This window comes from Cupressus sempervirens, chromosome 7 (genome assembly GCF_028749045.1).
Source record: "Cupressus sempervirens isolate cs-2001-9-10 chromosome 7, ASM2874904v1, whole genome shotgun sequence".
NCBI classification, from domain to species: Eukaryota; Viridiplantae; Streptophyta; class Pinopsida; order Cupressales; family Cupressaceae; genus Cupressus; species Cupressus sempervirens.
In genome coordinates this window covers 412,687,688-412,702,937 of record NC_143124.1, presented here as the reverse complement: position 1 = coordinate 412,702,937, position 15,250 = coordinate 412,687,688, and the positions used below count along the sequence as shown (strand labels likewise).

Below are 15,250 nucleotides of genomic sequence, written 5' to 3'. Positions count from 1 at the left end.
CGACTATAGAATGGTAGGGGCCACCCTACCATTCTATAGTTAAACCCATCGCACACAATAATCTATTTGATGGGGCCTCCCTTCTGACTCAACATGAGTACCTAACCCATATATAATAGAATTGTCGAGGGCCTCAGCACATCCTATCCTATGAATATAGAATGGTAGGCCCCCTCTACCCCTTAGAATAGTAGGGAAAAGGTGAAGGGGAGCCTGCAGATTGCATGCACACTGCAAATCAATAACTAACTTCATAAGCGCTACTTTTTTTTAGCTACCCTACTATATATAGGCACCCTTTCAAATAGTAGGGCCTAACCTTAGTTGACCCTATTATTGAAAGGGTTTAGCAAGCTATGGGAAGAAAATATTTAACCCCCTACATATTGACACATACTGGATAAGATATCACTTAACTTACTTCAAAAAATGAATGGGATCGGAAAGGCCATTGTCGAATCAGACAATGCAATAGCTTCAGTTGGAGTAGACCTCGAAATGGCATGATTGAATGATTGTTTAGCCAATGATGGATTACACACAATAGGATGAATCAAGGAACTAAAATTGTTTCTAGTATCAGCAATAGGTCCCGCTAAAGGAATTGTAGCTACTCCAGCACCTATTGATTTTGCACCCTCCAACATATCTCTCTCGAAGTTTCAAGTGGGTCCCCGCTCCATAGCATAAATCCCACCATGGCATTGACATCTACCCCCTAAAATGATTCTATAGATGCACCATGGCACCCACCCATATAATTTTAGTGGCCTAGAGAATAGTAGGGAAAAAATTGGGGTGGCAAAAATTATATGGGGAGTCTATGGCTTTATATTTATTAATGAAACTAAAAGAGGAACAATAAAGCATGCCGATGATGCGGCAATTCTGCATTGTTCCTGTTCTACATGAAGCCTACTATTATATGCATGCCTTTCTTTGTGTGCACTTTTTCTGATCTGATGTGTTGTTTTTTATTTATTTCATTAGTGGCTTCCAATATATGCATTCTGATATAGTAGGCATTGAACCTACTGAATACCATAGCCTCTTTCTAGTAGGAGCATCTGGCTATCACCAACCAAGTTAAGCTCTACCTACTTGCAAAGGTAGATTCTACACGTAACATGCCCAACCCCCTCTCAAAGGAGAGAAGAAGGTCCTACAATTCTATGGATGATCAACCCAGCTTGCCTGTGGGGGCTTGACATAGTATAATCCATATTGGGGGGGTGGGGCCTGAACTTTTCTCTCAGTATTTCATTTTACGTGCGTGCCTTCAAGCCCCCCAATAGAACCTTTTATAATTAAGAGTAGTTTGAGTATGGTCTTATCTTAAGATTTAAGGCCCTATCCTTTCGCCTAGAATACTAGTCCTTTTAGTTAGTAAGAGTAAAGGGTGACTCTACAGCAGGAGGGGCGAGAGGCAGAGTTTTTCTCTGTGGCCTTGTGTTGTGGATAAAGGAAAGTAATCCCTCTCTATCTCCCCTCCCCCCCCCCCCCCCACCCAAAATTTGTTTTCGAGGGGTCAAGGTGGCCCCCCACCCTCGGCATTACTAGCCTTAGTATGAGTACTATCCTCTAGCCATCTCCTCTTGCCTTTAGTGCCTACCTAGGCCGGTACTCTAATCTAAAAGGAGAGAGTGGCCTTAGTAACTTTCTCTCTCCCATAAGATCCTATACTATATGCCCGATGTAGAACACTCCCCTATGTTATAGTTCTAGTTGTCATTCTACACTGGGTGGGTTGCTAATGTACTGGTGCTAAAGGGTCGAGCGGGCCCTACGGGAGGGCAATTTGGATAGGGTCGATAGGGTGAGCTTATGCCCATACTATAGATAGGCTATGATGGAGGAGGTGAGTGGCTCATCGATCGAGAATTCAATACTTTATCACAATCCCCACTTGGGATGCCCATTAAAATTATAGGGACCTTCATGCATTTCTATAGAAACAATGGGCCTCCTATAGCCTATAGAAACAATGAGTAGGCCATTCAAGCCCTACAATTCTCAAGTAGCATTGTTTCTATAGGCAGGGCCTTAGAATAGCCCTATTATATATTATTCTCAAGGCCTATAGCCTATAGAAATAACGGGGTGGGCTTATAGAGGGTCACCCTGTAGACTTCTACCACCCACCCCAGCCCCACCCTATTGTCCATTGCTCACTATAATACCTTTTGGTACGTATCACCCCCTTCCCCCAAAACTCTAGATTTCAAAGATCCACAACGAGAAACTCCATTTTGCACTGCTGCTGAGTCGTCAAACTCCTCCCCAAAGTCCGATTGTGGATTACGTTAGGGAAATTCCACCTAAGCTAGGTAGATAGATAGACTCCTTTCATGCTACTGAGAAAAAGCAAGGAACAAAATGATTGAGCCGGCACGTAGGGTAGTGCTTCGGGTACTAAAAGTCTTCCCACTACCAACCAACATACATCATCTAGTTGGGTCTTGCCGATATCAACAAGTCGATCAATCCCATTGAAATGGGAACAATAACTTGCTATGGCTCTTGGCCCAAATAATTTCTTCCCCTATTCATCCATATCTCAGTAGCGGATTAACACACGTGACAAGACAAGAATGCAATCTTGGGCTCTAGTGAATAGATTGGATCAAGAGGTCATTCTGTCCCTTATCCCCAATGGGAAGAAGATGGGTAATTTGTAACCAATATTCCTCCGATCTGACCCAGCTAGTGAGCAATCCCAGTTCACCTTTCATCAATAGAGGAAGGAGGCAAAACTTTGTTCGCTTCTTGTCCACCAAGCATGGGATTTTGGGGATCATTGTAGGTCGGTGGTCACCTGAGGAAACTTCGATTCGATCCGTCGATTGAGAGGCACCTACCTCATCCTGATTGCAAGGAGAGGTTCACCATGATGTTTTGTAAGGAATAGAGACAACGCTTGATGGTTCATCTATAGGGGAATTCATGCACTAAACCTTTGCATCTGCCAGGCCTCCCCCCCATCCATCTTGTTGGCTTCCTTTGAATGTAGACTTCCTAAAGTCAGTCGAGTTCCCCGACGGGTTGAGTGCCCCTACATGTAGGGGCCCTCTACTGGCTGGTTGCCCTATCGCCTTATTTATAGCTATTCTAGAGAGGTGGGGGGTGCCCCATACTATGAATAGGGTGTATAGTGGCCCTCATCCCCCCCACCTTGGCTGCCTCCACCTCTGCATAAAGATAGGGGGAGGTGTTATGCATGCAGGGGGTGGGGGGTCTACATGCAAAGTGATGAGCCCATTATTTTATAGGGGAGGGGATCATTTCATTGAGAATTGGCTCCATACGCCCAACTCTTTGTGCCTTCCTATCTCCATACTTTTGTGGCTCTTCATCTTAGCAGATTTGTAGTAGACTTGTGTGATAAATGAATCATCATTAGAGAAGTTGATCTAGAATCCATATTTCGCCCCTCGCCCCTACCTTGCCCTACCCTAAAATTCTATGGCTATGGCCAAAGAGGGATTGATTGATTATTGCCTATAAATAGTAATGTCGCAACCCACACCTATGTAGAGTAGATCATTCAACACTTATGGCACAAACCAATTTTTGACCCATCGACCCTAGTATCATAGGTGACCGAATGACCGCCCCCTAATAATTAGACCAACCTGTTATGATAATTCCATAAACACCTAGCAAGGATATTGTAGATGGATGAAGTATACCTATGTCCAGATCTGACAATACCGTACCATAATCAAAAGGTATAATGGCCTAGGAAACCAAACTGGGCATAGATGTCACCACTAGAGCCAGTCTAGAGAGAGAGAAATTGGCACTACTTGGTGGAATAGGTTCTTTTATAGCTGATTTTGAACCATCTGCTAGAGGTTGTAACAATCTGAACAATCCAACTACATTGGGACCCTTTCAACGTTGCACGAAAGCTATTACTTTACATTCGATTGACACTAAGAAGGCTACTCCTGGTGGAAGTGGTATGATCATTTTGAGTATTTTTGCTAGAATAGCAATGTACATTTCTGATTTCCTATTCACTAAGGGTTGATCATACATGAAACTGTAGATGTCGACCCAAAGAATGAGCCCTATTCTCGATGTAGGGTTTCGATTATTGAGGTATGAATAGTCATCATGTGTACCTGGGGATGTAAGGAAAATTTCTCTACTTACCTGAATTCCCTACCCTTGCATGCATAACCCCTACTATTTTGAAGGTGGTAGCCCATGTGTGGGCAATGGCCTACCTAAAATTCTATAGGGTGCGGGTGCAAAGGGCTAACCTTAGAATAGTAGAGCAACAAACCTCCCAACCTCCCCCTACCCCCTACTATTTAAAAGGGAGTTTTCTCCCACCCCTGTAGGGGCCCTGCTGGCCTACTCAGTGATTCTATACGTAACATGCCCCATAGAATAGTAGGGAGGCCCTACTATTTGAAAGAAAGGCGACCCTACTGGGTAGCTTGACTTGATAACTACTCGATCCAAGACCCCACCATTCCCCCAACTATTATTAACGCGGCCCAATAATCTATTTAGGGGCCTTCCCCTTAGAATAGTAGGGCATTCAGTTAAGTGGCCTTGGCCAAAATTTATTAGAATGAATGCCCAAATAATAACTATAATGGGGGGTGGGGCAGCAGGGTGTGGGCCTTCCTGTTCTCAACTAGATCAGTGCCCTTAGGGGCCCTTTCCCCTTTTTGCCATAGAATAGTAGGGAAATAATAGAATAATAGGCCCTACCCTTTAGAATAGTAGCCCCCATACCATACCTAACCTAAAATTATAGGGCTAGGGTTAGGGATCTACCCTAGCCCTAACCCTATAATTTTAGATAGGTTAGGTATGGTTTTCCTCCATACCCACCATACCATAAAATTATAGGGGTAGGGGCCATAAAATGGCTAGGGGGCTAGAGCCTATAAAATTATAGGCCCTTAAACTATAGGGTTTTCCCTTCCCTTAAAATATAGGGGAGGGGCCATAGAATTTTTAGGTATGGTATGGTCCCCTAGCCCTAACCCTAGCTCTATAATTTTAGGTAGGGTATGGTATGATCAATAATTAAGCCATATTTTGAGGGATTCATATTATTGTAGGGGCCTACTATTCTAAGGGCTAGGTAGGCCCAAGCAATAATTTGTTTGGGGGCCCAACCTATAGGGGTAGGGGCCATTTCACCCTCCCTGTGCATTCATAGGCAATCCCTTACCCAACCAGTAATCTACCCTTAAAATAGTAGGGGGTAGGGGGCAGCCCTACATTTTCATGCACTGGTAATAGCCCTACTATTTTAGGGGCACCTTCTTTCATCTACACCGGCCCGTAGGGGCCCTGGGAGCCTTGCATCTGCACCAGCCCCCTAGCCCCCCCCCCCCCCCCCCCCCCCCCCCCCCCTCTATAGAATTGACGGTTCAATGGAAATAATATAGAAGGGGGCCTACTATTTACCTCCAAATAGATTATTGTAAGTGGCCCCTGTATTCTCACTATATTTTAGTTTAGATGCAGGGTTATTCGAGAAGCTGGGAGGGCTACGACTTGCTTATATTGAAACCCAGTTTAGATGCAGGGTTATATATCATTTAGGTGCAAAGGGCTACTATTCCCTAGACTATTCTATGGTGGGAGCGCTTCTATGGCAATAATATGAAATGGGGCCGACCCCTGCCCCCTACTATTAAAGGGAGAAAGAGGCCCTACCCCTACCCCCTAAAATTTATAGGATAGGCCCCCTATATTTTAAGGTGGTGAATGCAAAGGGTATGTATATTGTTGGGTTCCCCTACCCCCTACCCCCTAACCCCTACTATTTATAAGGGACCGCCTAGCCCGGTCTACAATAATAAAGGGGTCCCCTAAAATAATTATTGCAAATCCATACCATACCTAAAATTATACCGGGGATGGATAGCTAGCCGGCTAGCTATAATAGTAGTGTAGGGTAGGGTAGGGCCCATACTATATGCCGGGGTCCTCCCCATCCCATACCATACCTAACCTAAATAATTCTAGGCCAGGCTAGGCTAGAGATAGGCCATCCTATTATTTATTTGAGAGGCCCCCATAAAATGATTGGACACCCCATACCCATATGCCAGGGTCACCCCCATCCCATAAAATTCTAGGGATAGGCCATAAAATTTTAGGCTAGGGGGCTAGGGGCTAGGAGCTAGGAGGTTAGGGGCTAGGGGGCTATGTCCTATTCTTCTATTATTGCGTATTATTCTATTGCAATTGCCTGCAGGGAGGGATAGTATATTGTGGTGAATGCATGCAGAGGGCCCCTACTATTCTATGGTATATTTTTTAGAGCACATTATGAAGCAACTATATCCTCTAGCACAGCTGAACTAAAATTAGACCCTCAACACAAGTAAAATTAGACCCTCCTCCTTCCATTAATAGCTGCTTGCTTTTTCAGCCAGCCAAAGAGGAATGATGATAGGGTCGTATCACCCTAGAATTTTATGGGTAGCTCCACCCCATCGCATCGATTTGAGAATCTATTGTTAATAGATGACAACTCAAACCATCACTACAAATCCATTCAGCTTTTTCCTAAATAAACTACAGGGCCATTATTTCTTGCCAGGACAAATGCGATAAATACAACAAATTGGATCCCTATAACTTAGGCTACAAAGGAGATTAAGGAGATACTAGATAGTCGTGTTGGAAAAAGTACTAGAAATAGAACTTTTAAGGAATATCTAGTCAAATGGAAAGGGAAGCTAGTTGAGGATTCATCATGGCTAGCAAAGAAGGTGGTTAACCATCTTAGTTTTCCTTTGAACACCTAATATGTGATGGGGTCACTTCTCAAATTACCCTAGGTGTCTGATGTAGGAGCAGCCCGGGTGTAAGGGCAATCTTGCATCACCCAAAAACATTTTATTTTTAGTCTTTTCTATTTTAATAAGGACTAGTAGACATGGTGGTTACTATTTATGGTAGCTTGTTAATTTTTCCAAGTTTTTCATATAAACTTGGAATGTTCTCATTTTCTATAGGAAGGTTCATTGTAGAGATATAAGCCTACCATAAAAAAATCATTGCTTCAGCTTAAGTGTCAAAGAAGTTATTGTGGATTTTTGGTGAAAAAATTTGTAGAAAAATCTTCAAGCTCACCTTTGAAGGCCTTAGAGTTCCTAGATGAGGTCCAAAAATTGAACGGAAGGGTGCTAAAATTGTTTTGAGCTTGTAGATTAGGAGCTAGCATTTTTGAAAAGTGGTTATAATAGCCAATCAAAGCAACTATTCATGAGTTATGGCCTTTCAAAGTTGGGCTACTCAAAATTTCTAAAATAATTGTCAAAGATGTATTTTGCTGACTTTATATGTTTTTCTAGGTTTTGTTGGCCTTAGGTATTAAGTTTGAGCATCTAAAACCTTCCTAGGCAACATAAAACTACCTATTTAAGAAAGGCCTGAACACTGCATACGATAGGTCTAGGTAATAGTTCACAACTTGTCTTACAAATTATTGTACTAAAGGCACACATGTGGGTTAGCATATTGTACTTATGAATTTTGTAATTCTAAATTTGTGGTGCAAATAAGAAGTCCATATTTTGTTCATGTATTTGTTGTTGTTACTTTGTTTCTGTTATGAGTTTATGGTATTAAGGGGAGCACCCTGCATCACTTGTTATTGTAGCATCATGAAGGTGAAAAATGTAGACTCTTGAGTATATGATCATAGGTATAATAATATTTATCATCAGATCATAAGATTATTAGATCGCAGGTATAATAACAAGGATTTTCATTTTTTATGGTGATTGTCAAATTTTAAAAGATCAACATTTATCATTTTTTTTCTTTCCAAAGATGCAAAAAGTTTAGATAATGCCAGAAAGTGAGAACATGACATGTATATTAGGTGGGCCTATGCTATAGAGAAAACTAGATAGTTAAAGTTTCTTGAATCTTGGTCATCTGGTCCTCAAGATCAACAATTATTGCATAAGCATAGGCTAGAAGTCATTCAAGAAATGTTAAGTTATGACCTAGTAAAAATGATTAAAGTTAACCATGTATCATTATATCAAATGTAGTTATCAAAGGGATGATATTTGTGAAGATGCAACATGAAAGAGAGTTTAGGACTTCCAATCTCAACCATCAGATTTGAAAAGATCAACGTCTATCATATTTTCAATTTTAAAAGATGCACAAGGTTTAGCTAATGTGAGAAAGTGAGTGTTGGACATGTATATGTAGAGGGACCCACAAAGGAAATCATAAAGAGAAATAAGGAAGGTTATTTTGTTTTGATTGTGATCATTTATTAAAGATTGACGGTGATGATGATTCAAATTTTTAGTGACTGTTGAGATACAAATCATATGGATATGGTACGAAAAGCATAATATGAAAGAAATGAAGCTTTTTATAGGATTTTTTGAAGCTGCATGTGAATGAATAGTCATCGTGTGTTTCCAAAAATGCTATGGAGTGAAGATCATCAAAGGAGAAGATTCCATGTGTTCCTTTCATGCTACAAATTAGAGATTCATGTTTTGTTCTTAGTTTATTTCTAATGAATGACTTTTTCTCTACTAGAACTAAAAAATAACAAAAAACTATAAATATAATCTCTTTTGATAATAAAATGGTTGGAAAACTTGATGGTGAATTGGTTGTGTCATTCCATTTAACCTACTTTCTTGTCATGTTTTGTTGCCCATACTTAGTTTAGTTTTGCATTAAGAGTTGAAAGACAATTATATGTGAACCTATGATAATTAGATGCATTCAGTTCCACTTTGATATTTGTAGTATAGGTAATTCCATTTACTTTCTTCATATATGGTGTTTCTTCCTCTCTTCCTAGTTTGGTAACATGCTAGATAGTTTCATTAGGAATTAAAGGATGAATGTAAATGAATCTATTAGTAACTTTTTGAATTCTAGTGCATTTATTCTTCCTTTCCTATTTGGCATTTAGATAATTAATCTGAATTTAGAATAGGACTAAAATTCAAAAATGTTAAGATAATCTATTATAATCATTCCATTGGGTGTGATAGGTTGTCGAAATCTAAATTGCCTAAATTTTTTGTGTCTACAAATAATTTGGTTATCCTTTACTACTCTCAAGTTAAGGGTTTATTCTATCAAAACCTTTGATCTAATAAAGACATGTTCATTCTATATCATTGTAGGTCATAAGGGAGTTGTACCTTGTAATATAGAGGGCACTACTAGAACACATAGACTAACCCATTTGTTGGTAATATCCTTTTTGTCTCTCCAAAACATTGGGTATCAAAGATTCAAGTTATAAAGTCTAATAGGAGAACAAACTATTAACCAATGCATATCAAAGAATCTTGTGATGCACACAGAATCAAAGAACATTACTATCAATTATCACTACTTGAGAGAACTAGTTAAACAGAAAGAAGTGATGTTGGAATATGCACACACCAAAGAAAAAATTGCTGACATATTCACTAAAGCCTTACCTAAAGATGCTCATGAATATCTTAGAGGTAAAATAGGGGTGATTCTCCTAAAAAAAAATGACTTAAGGAGAAATGGTGCTATGCATCAAATGTGCTAATCATAATAACTTACACATTGATGTAGATAGTTCTACTTTAGGAGGTGCCTAAGGTAGTCAAGTAGAGTAAAGAAGAGCAGCAACAATACAGATCAGTCATAAATAGATGAAAAATGAAGAATTTAATCTGACATGAAATTACCTACATAATCAAGATGCATGAAACCAAGACAGCTAGTGACTTTGGCAATTTTTTTAATGAGGGAGAGTATATATGTAAGATTTAAGAGGGAGAGATTCAATAGAAATATCAAGGAGATTGATGTATAAGATTGGAGAGCATTTATACAAGATATAAGAGGAAGTCTTAGCTCAGAGGGAGTTTGTGAAATTACATGAATGAAAATCATAATGAAATTAAGGATATTGGTTACTCGTGGAAGTGAAATATCTTGGATTGCATGGTAACAGAGAGGGAGATTGTATTCATAAAATATTTAAGGTGTTTCCATCAACATAACATAGCATTTTTTTCAATTGTAGTTTCCATCAATGTCAGAGAGGGACATTGTTGGAAACTACAATTGAAACAAATGTTATGTTATCATCGATTTCGAATCTACTAATGAGAAATGTTTCTATCTTATCTAAATTTCATATCCATTTGATTGATGAAGGGAATTTGATAAGTTGGTCATAAAAAAAGAATGAAGAGGAAAGGTTGAGTTATGAAATGGAAGCTACAATGGACATTTGATTAGTTAGACTTTGACAAGATAATTTGTGATATGAATATCAGGATTTAACTGTGTGATTTTGAGTCAAACTCGATGACCCATATTTCATGAGTAGTGATTCAACATGAATCCATCTCTCATGAGAATAAATGGAACACTTAGCACTCATTGGATCTAGGTGATGCTCACAGGGGTGAAGCACCGGGACTTCCCGAGAGGTCATCCATCCCAGTACTACTCCAGCCTGAGCGCGCTTAACTACGAAGTTTCCTCCTTAGTTAAACCCAAAGCTTGCAACCCCATTTGAAAAACCTTCACCAAGTGTTGTGCCTTATGAACCACTCATTAGAAAGCCCCTTAAGCTCATCAATTGATAAGTAGGAGATAATTTCCACAGCTAGTCAAATTGTGATATGAATATCAGGATTTAACTGTGTGATTTTGAGTCAAAATCGATGACCCATATTTCATGAGTAGTGATTCAACATGAATTCATCTCTCATGAGAATAAATGGAATACTTAGCACTCATTGGATCTAGGTGATGCTCACAGGGGTGAAGCACCGGGACTTCCCGGGAGGTCACCCATCCCAGTACTACTCCAGCTTGAGCGTGCTTAACTACGGAGTTTCCTCCTTAGTTAAACCCAAAGCTTGCAACCCCATTTGCAAAACCTTCACCAAGTGTTGTGCCTTATGAACCACTCATTAGAAAGCCCCTTAAGCTCATCAATTGATAAGATAATTTGATTTTTTACATTATAAAGACATAAGATAAAACTAACAGATTATATTAGCTAGACCAAGGAATGTAACAAAAGATTAAGGAACTTGAAGATCATGGCAAGTAATGCTAGTGTCAACCAAGCCACAGTAAGTTCCAAGAAAATTTGGTATTGATGGAGCATCAGTATTGACCAAGAAAATTAGTGATGATGGAGCTCTAGAATATGTGATGAATGAGTATCAAAACCTAGTAATGATTGAGTGACATTATTTTGAATGCATATGGTAATCATGATTTCCATCTGACTTAGTTGATTTCTTGGGATATGGAAAGTGTGTTGAAGATAAGGATTGACATGTTGGATCATTTAATTCAAGGAGAGGATTACATAAATGATGTAAGAGATAATTCAAGGAGAAGTTTTTAAAAAGAATGAGATGAATAGATACAATAAATCTATTGGATCGAATCACAAAACCTAAGATCTAGGGTAAGTGCGCCAAGATAGTGTACAAAAGGCAGGGTATAAGTGGAAACTTTTTTCCTAAAAGTAGGTAAATTTGAACTTGGATGAGAGATTTGCGGCTCACCCACTCAAAATGGAAATATGTGTGGAATATATAAATTGTAGATTTTTAAATCTAATTTCTAAACTACTAGACTTTTTACAAAATGGATAAGATTGGGTGGGTCAAACCCTAATCCCACAAAAAGTTGTTTCGAATTTAAATAGTTAAATTTAATTTTTTTCACATCCATTTGGTAGGATGACAGTTAAGATTCATATCTTAGATTTTTGTATTTTTGTGTAATTGTTTTATGAGTATTTTGTTTGTTATGAATTATTGAACTTCCTACATCTTGAAATATTTTTACATGTTCATGTGTTGAGCATAACTTGCATCAAAAAAATCAAAATACATTTTTTTTTAAAAGTGTATAGAATCATGTGCAAAAAAATAATATATAATTTATTTTGAATTTGGTTAAGTATATTCAAAAAGTTATTATAAAAATGGTAGAGATATGTTTGTGACGAATGTCAAGTCATTAGTAAAAGTAATTAAAGTTTGCATTGTTAATATTATCCAAAAATAGAAAAAAATTGGTTAGAAAGATAAGAAGATGTGTAATAATATGATAGTAATTTTAAAGATACCCACTTTACCATTAGAAAACCTCATGATCATAAAGATGAGAGTTCATCTTAGAAGATGAAAAAATATCTAAAGGAAAAAAATGGAGCGAAAATAGTCTCCCAAGCATTTGGGTTGTTTCCCTATGCTATCACCAAGCCATAACCCAATTGGGTTTCTAGGATTTAAATAACTCAATGTGAGTTATGAAAATGAAAAAGCACATTCAAAACTTGATCAAGATTTGGAGAAATTAAAATAGGATTTTCTCTGGAAGCCATAACTTTCACATACAAAGTTTCATTGACTCATTTCAAAATGTGTTAGAAAGATATTGAAGAGCTCTATAGCTTGATGTAGATAAATCAATCCTATGTCATCAAAATTGTATTTTCCATCAATTCAAATCAAGCATTATCTAAATTAGGTAGTCTTTATTTCCTAGATATGTAATCAATAGGTAAACATGAATGCTAACATATTTTCAATTCTCTCTCTCTCTCAAACAAAAATACAAATAGTCACTAACTAACAAAATAACTCCTAAGATATCTCTCTGACTAACTTCTAATATCTCTTGCTCTCTCTCTAACCCCTTACCCATCTCCCTCTCATGCCTAATCCCTAAACCCCCTCTCTCTATCTCTACATGAACTTCCCGTTTCAAATATTTGAGGTCAAGGAGAGAGAGAGCGGGGGGGGGGGGGGGGGGGGGGGGTTAGAGATTAGGGGTCAGAGAGAGATGGGTAAGGGGTTAGAGAGAGAGGGCGGATATGGTAAGAAAGAGTGAAAGAGATATAGGTAAAGTGACTGAGAGAGAGATTAGGAAATAAAATGGAGAGAGAGGGGGGGTTAGGAGTTAGTAATGGAGATATATTAGGAATTATTTAGTTATTCACTATGTGTGAATGCGTTTTTGAGAGAGAGAGAGAGAGAGAGAGAGAGAGAGAGAGAGAGAGATTTTAGCATTTGTGTTTACCTATTGATTATGCATTTGGAAATCAACAACTACCTATTTTAGACTATACTTAATTAAAATTGATGGAAAATAAAATTTTGATGACATAGGATTTATTTATCTACATCATGTTGTAGATATTTTTAATATCTTTCCAATTCATTTTGACTCTAGTCAATTAGACTCTAGATGCGAAAGTTATGGCTTCTAGAGTAAAGCCTATTTTTATTTCTTCAAAACCCAATCACATTTTCAATAAGATGGTTGGGTTTTGAATAACCCGATTGGGTTTTGAAGAGATTTTCATCCTTGAAACCTGACTAGGTTTTGAAGAGGATTTTCATCCTTGAAACTCAATTGGTTTTTTTAAATGTATTTTGGCTACGCTTGGTAACCATGCCTAGCCACTTTTTGAAATTTCAACCAACCTAATTAGGTTATTAATTGTTTTGGATTTTTCTTGTGTGGTTTTTACTAAATTATACAACATCTTGGGGCACACACCTTCTATGGCGATTGTGAAAAATGGAAAAGGACCATAATTACCTATTTAAGAAGGGAAAAAGATGAACTTGAACAAAGTGTGAATGTGATATGTAAAGAAGAGAATAGAGTAGAGAATTTGTGTGTGCTTCCAATAAGATGGAATAGAGCTACTAAGGTTGAAAAGAAAATCTAAGCAGAAGGTTTAAATTTTCTATGAAGAGAATGGTGAATTATTGAAGAGTTTTCCAAGAAAATCAAGTACTGAGCAGAAAAGCTTAGCTTATCAAGGAATTAATACATGAACTGAACAACGATCTGAAACTACAAAAGTGATTTGCAATCATGTAAATCAAAACCCTATTGTTTTCTTTCTAATCATTGTAAATAGTTTTTACTAAAATCCTTTTAATCAAAGATCAATCTAATAGTCATTAAGGACTTGATAGTCTATGTAAATGCTTTAACAAGGTGACATTCTAATGAAATGTTCCTTTGACAAGGCCACTGCTAACGAGGTGATTAAATATTTTAACCAATTCACATTTAACAATGTGTATTGTAACTTTTAACAGGGTTGGATCCTAATAGGGCTCACTTCAGATGAGTGCAAAAGTGGTGACATGTTGCTGGTGATTTTTCTCAAATTGGATTTCCATGTTAAATCCTAGTGTAAAACTTGTGTTGAATGTTTTTATGGTGTTGTACATTTAAAATATTTATATTTAGCATGTCTTTTATATTAGGACAATGAAGTAATAGTTAATATTTTTATTTAGATTACAGTAGAGATCGAGTTACAACATGATTAGTAGAATAGATAATATTTAATTTTTAGCTTTTTCAATTGGTATTTATGGAACTTGAGAGTTATTCTAAACATTCTAACAAATTTTCACCCAAATATCATGAATGGAGGTGATCATTAAGGCATTTAATTTTTTAATTTTTGCAATGCAATAAATCTCTTTAACATCCCAATTCTTTTTATGTTCACTTTTATCTGCATTTTTACTTCAATTCTCTCTATCTCTTACAACTAAACTCTCTCTCTCTCTCTACACACACTTTTTTGTTTATGTTTCTCTTTGCTAACTTTTTCATCTATATCAACCACTCACCTCTATTGTTACTCATATTGAAATTCGAATAATTTGGGTGGTATACATGTTTTATGCACTCTAGATAGCTTATGTTTTGTGTTGTTGAAAGGAATTTATTCCTCTCTAGTTATCACATTACTCATTTCATTTGTCTTGTTAGCTTCCTATTTTTTGGGTTCATCACACATAATAGTTAAACTTAAGTCCTAGTTTTTTTGTAGTGTTTAGTACAATTTTTTTTAATCTTCTCTATATGTGATGCACAAGTGTAGAATTAGCATCTTCAACCCATGTTTAATTCCTACATAGAGAGTATATGAATATTTCCATGTGATCTCAATAGCTGGTAGTTTAAGGTTTTCGATCAAAATACTTTTATCTTTCATCATGTTACTATTGCACATATATTTGACCATCCTATTGAGAAAACTTAGATCTTTGAAGCTTTTCTTAGAGTGGAGAGTAGCACATAAAGACCAAGAGATCTCTAACCACCCTTATCAATTGTTTAATTTTTCCCCTTTATAATGTCCTTGGTGGGATAAATTATATCAAATTTGACCATCCTAGTAATAAAATCTAGAGGTCAAGTTAATTTTTAGTTTTTTAAA

The 15,250-nt window shown here is 37.4% G+C and overlaps 1 protein-coding gene across 2 annotated transcripts in view; it reads left to right on the top strand.

Annotated features, from left to right (window-relative positions):
• The window catches only part of LOC149547286 ((R)-mandelonitrile lyase-like), a 131,852-nt gene extending 123,461 nt beyond the window's left edge, over positions 1–8,391 (top strand). For both annotated transcript variants that reach the window (XM_089791566.1, XM_089791565.1), the window contains exon 3: positions 8,046–8,391. In XM_089791566.1, coding sequence (XP_089647692.1) covers positions 8,046–8,122 — 77 coding nt within the window. In that variant the 3' untranslated portion in view covers positions 8,123–8,391. The remainder of the gene's footprint in view (positions 1–8,045) is intronic.
• Positions 8,392–15,250: the final 6,859 nt, after the last annotated feature.